Raw genomic sequence first — 4653 nt, forward strand, 5'->3', positions numbered from 1 at the left:
TAAAGAGCCGACAACTCCTTGATACAACTAACAGCATGGACCACAACTATAAACAGTATTTAAACTTACAGGAAAGACATTATCATTCTTCTGAATTAAAGGGTATCTATATTGAACCATAATATAACTCTCTTTATTAGTTATCAAAATTTTAAAGAATGAATGAATAATTATTTACATTTATTTTCAAATTGTAACACAAAAATTAAGTGAAATGAAACAATACAGAAACCAACAAAAATGCTATCTATTCCCTTTAGTCTTTGCATCATTAATTGTGAAATCATCCTTGAATTTGAGAGCAGCATTTCTAAGCCAAGCCCCCCCACCAGTCAAGTCCTTGGACAAGAACATAGATGCTTCAGCATCTGATAAGCTGTTTGACCAAGCAACCCTTTTTGATCCATCAGCTCCCGGACCCGAACACCTATATTCACCGTAGTACAACTTACTGCACAATCAATACATCAAAAACAAGGAAACAAGTTAGACACCTGGCCTGTGTGTGATTAATTTCAATTTGGTAAACATACTATTAAAGCAGATTAATTGAATAGATGATTTACTTGTGCTTGGCATGGTCGTTCAAATCATTCCATCCTTGGGGCACTATCTCATCGGACATGTAAGTCAGAGCATACACAACCCTAGAATAAGGACCCCATGGCCTTCCAAGCACTGCCTTACCAACACCTGAAATCTTGCAATCCAAGAAAGTGAATCCAGTGTTTTCCTCTGATGACACTCTTTTCTGAGCAGTTATAGCTCCGCCCCACGTGGAAAGAGAATGTAGAAGGCATCTCTGCAAATTAAGGTCATGAGTCAATGTTGTGAAACAAAATTAATTAATTGTTTATCTTGGAAATTAAGGTAGCCTAATGAGAATTAGTACTCACTTCAAAGAAGGAGTTAGCATTTCCGCTGATGAAATCTGTGGCTCCTTCAATGTAGCATTTGCTATAATAATGATTTCCAGTGTCATCTAGGAGAGTATGGTTGTAAGACAGAATCCTGCAGCCGTAAAATGCAGCTCTATCTGCAGACACTCTTAGCGCAACCGCTTTGCCGTATGATCCATACGTGTTCTGTAACATATTAACTTATCAAGGTATAAGTTATATACGTAAATGGTAGCTAGCAATCAAGGACTTCATCATATACGAATATTGCAAAGCAAATACGTACCTGAATCGTTAGGGATCTTGCAATAAAATGAGAAGCCAACACAGTGAGAGTTGCCGAATCAAGGATGGAGCCACCATCACTCCATGTTATTTTGGTGTGAGAAGCCCTTGTGCCACTAATTGTTATGAAGGGCTTATTAGCAGGCACAATAATCTTTTCTCTGCATATATATGATCAAGCACATGTAAACATATAGAGGAAATTGTTTAATGAGTTCCAGCAATTCAAACCAACAAAATTCAATTGACAATATATAAAAGGAGAGACGTAACAATTAATTACTGACCTGTAAATTCCTGGGGCAACCGAAATGAAAACCAACTCCGCGTTATTAGCTGGTACAGAATCAATGGCTTCTTGTATGGTCCTAAAATCTCCTCTGCCGTATTTTTCAACTCTAATGAGAACAGCAGTGGAAAAATCTTTGGGAATTGTAGCAGTAGAGCTGCAGGTAGCCATGATTGAAGCAAAAACAATTGTTGTTGCAACAAACAGAATGCTAACATTTTGACTATAATTCTTCATTGTAACAGAACCCATGTATGTTAATGATCAACTTTTTCTACACCTTTCAATATGTGGCTTCCCCTGCCCCCCGATGAAATTAGATATAAACCTTTACTTACCCTACTTAATTAGAAACTAACAAATAAAGATAGGTCTATTTAGAGATTGTTAATGTCATTTGACTTGTAATGTTAACATCACTTGAGACTTGACTATTTTTAATTCTAAACCGCAGCTGTCAATCTAAAGTTAACATAAACAAATAGATAATGACATAATTTAGATACCCTTTTAATTTAGGAGAATGATAGTTCTTTGCTGAAAGTTTGAATACCTTTTCTAGTTATAGTCCATTTACTGTTATTAGTTTTAGGGAGTTGACAGCTTTTGACTTGGAAAATATTAATAATAAAACCTTATATCCAGCGGTTGTGAGCCGGCAATATTATAGAAACCAAACTATTACTATCACGTATTTGGCTATCATTTGCCCATGAAATTACACATTAGCCTTTTTATTTTTGTTGTACTTAAAAATTTTATTTATTTTTCCTTAATTAGTATCATTTTTAATTGCCACAATGAAGTTAACTTTCTTATGACTCGGGCTTGAAGCTTTTTTCAAGTGACACGGAATCTTTGCTGATATCTTTTGCCTTAAAACTGAAAAATTTCTTTCGACATTTATTTGGCTCCTTACCATTGGTTCATCATCGGCCCCCGTAAAACAGAAGCAACAAGGTTTGTCAATTACATGGAGTCTGATTTGGTTTGCTTAGTTTCTATTCCAAATTAAGAATGTATAGTCGTTTCTTACTCTTTATCCTAATCAAACTACCGAGTATACGACTTTCATTCATAAGAAATGACCAAGCAAAAGTAGAAATGCTGTAAATGGTTAATTATTTCAAGAATAACTAACAAACACGACATGGCTTGATAGAAAATTTTCTGAGTTTTTCTTTTGCAACTAATCTCATAGCTGATGGGTGATGACTGAACTTGAATAAGTAATCATGTAGCACGTAAACTAAGATTTCACACACGTTATGCAATCTTGTATTTCAAGCAAAATCAGCTAGTGTTGCTTCTGCTTACAATGTCCTTAATTCTCTAATGTACTTTAATGTTTACGTTAAGATGACCATCTTTTACTTCAACTGCAAGAAATCGGCTACAAGCCATCAATTTTGTTGACTTTCATCCAGGCATGCCATATATAATAAGGTCTAAAAACCTAATTGCCTCAGTAAATTTTGCGCAATTTTGCTTCAATCTTCACTGAAGCATATATTTGAGCACATGCACACGGGTTCGGCTACAATTAAGTATGTTAACATTATGTTTCTGGCTACAATTGTTTTTGCTTCACTCATGGCTACCAGGACTGCTGCTACTAGGTCCATAGATTTGTCTATTGCCATAAATTAAATCAACTTAACTTTCAAGTTATAGTACTTAATGTTTATTAAATATTTTAGTGCTATACCTTTTAATTTACAGCTGCCAAATATCAACCTTAAACAGGGTTTAAGTGTTCTGGTCTGGGAGCTGATAGATCAAGATGGGTTGCTCGGTCAAACAACTTATCAGACATATGCTGAAGCAGCGCTAGTTTCATGCCTGATATTACTGGCGGGGAAGCTCGTTAGACTTGCACCTACGGAATTCAAGCAAGGCTTTACAATCAATAATGCAAAATCTGAAGGGAATAGATGGGATTTTTGTTGGTATGTGAGCTATTATTTCATTTAATTTTTATTATGCATTACATCTTAAAGAATAGATATAATAAGTCATTCAGTCTTAAATTAATAAAGTTAGACAACAGATGGCTTAACTCTGATCACCTCCAAAACTTCCATAATTCGTAATGAAAGTTCCCACCGAAAAAAAAAAAGGGAAAAAAAAAGGAAGGATGTTGTCCAAGAGTTTGGCCGAATAACTTTTAATGTTATTCGGCCGTCGTACGTTGGGCATTAATTTGGGCCTTTTTTTTTCTCCTCTTTTTTTCGGGATAAAAAGGTTATCCACACATATCTCGAAAGATATTACTTCAATGGGGTGTGTACAATCCTTCTGATTTTTCAGTTTACATTGCAATGGAGTCATCGTGTTTCTTCTATGCTCATTGCTTCGTAACTAATCCAATTAACTTTCATTCTTTTGAAAATTTTATGTTGAAATTGATAATTGGCTTTGTTGCTCATGAGATATTACATTGTTTTGTATTGAGTAGCAAGTGCGAGGAACATTTTTGCTAAGTTACTTTATTATGCATTGAATTTATAATTTATAACTGTTAATTAAATTCATAATTTATTCTGGCATTGTAGAGGTCAATTAAATTAGTATAAAATTAAATTCAGAAATTAGATCTATTGCAAATAGATGTAGACAGTTAAAACCTTAGAATTAACAACTGAATTAATTTTGGAAAATATTGTTCACTGTTACTGTTCATCCGCATAAAAAAAATTAATTTTTCAAAACACAATAAATTACAGAAATTAAACGACACGAAAATTTTTACGTGGTTCGAATTAATCAATTCTACGTACATGAGGCCACCCCAGATGAAAAGCAATTTACTAAGTTGAGATGTTACAACCTGTGGATTTACCAAATTTAAGACTCTTACTTACAGTTTATCACAATTCAACTTACTCAATCTTAGACAAAATCTGCTTCTCTTGAATAATTGCTACCCCTTTTGATCCACAATCCTTAAGGTACTTCGCAAAGTGATTAATAGCAATTCTTCAATTTTTCAATGTTTAGTGATATAAAATTCACATAGACTCTCCACAGAGATGAAATAAATAGTCTCGTTATATGACTTTGAATGAAGAATATAAGAAAAAAAATTAACACAACATTATGTGCCAAATTTGGATTCTCTATGGAGGAGGCCGAAGCTTTATGCTCTGTGTTGTGCTCCTTCAATTGTGAAATACCCTT

The 4653-nt window shown here is 34.1% G+C and overlaps 1 protein-coding gene across 1 annotated transcript; it reads right to left on the reverse strand.

Annotated features, from left to right (window-relative positions):
* Window positions 1-243: 243 nt before the first annotated feature.
* Window positions 244-1725, reverse strand: LOC18033831 (putative pectinesterase 11). Its single transcript, XM_006423228.2, has 5 exons — window positions 1472-1725; window positions 1186-1345; window positions 897-1085; window positions 567-802; window positions 244-451 (listed from the first exon to the last, which is right to left on the reverse strand). Exons 1-5 carry the CDS (start codon window positions 1723-1725, stop codon window positions 244-246), a joined length of 1047 nt encoding a protein of 348 aa, XP_006423291.2.
* Between the last annotated feature and the right edge of the window lie 2928 nt (window positions 1726-4653).

The sequence above is a fragment of the Citrus clementina genome, unplaced genomic scaffold, assembly GCF_000493195.1.
Source record: "Citrus clementina cultivar Clemenules unplaced genomic scaffold, Citrus_clementina_v1.0 scaffold_8, whole genome shotgun sequence".
NCBI lineage: Eukaryota > Viridiplantae > Streptophyta > Magnoliopsida > Sapindales > Rutaceae > Citrus > Citrus x clementina.

Coding starts and splice junctions, on each gene's coding strand:
- LOC18033831 (XM_006423228.2), bottom strand. CDS start 1,725: ATGGGTTCTGTTACAATGAAGAATTATAGTCAAAATGTTAGCATTCTG. Junction 1,346..1,471: donor GTTGCCCCAGGAATTTACAG/GTCAGTAATTAA, acceptor ATATATATGCAG/AGAAAAGATTATTGTGCCTG. Junction 452..566: donor AACGACCATGCCAAGCACAA/GTAAATCATCTA, acceptor TTGATTGTGCAG/TAAGTTGTACTACGGTGAAT.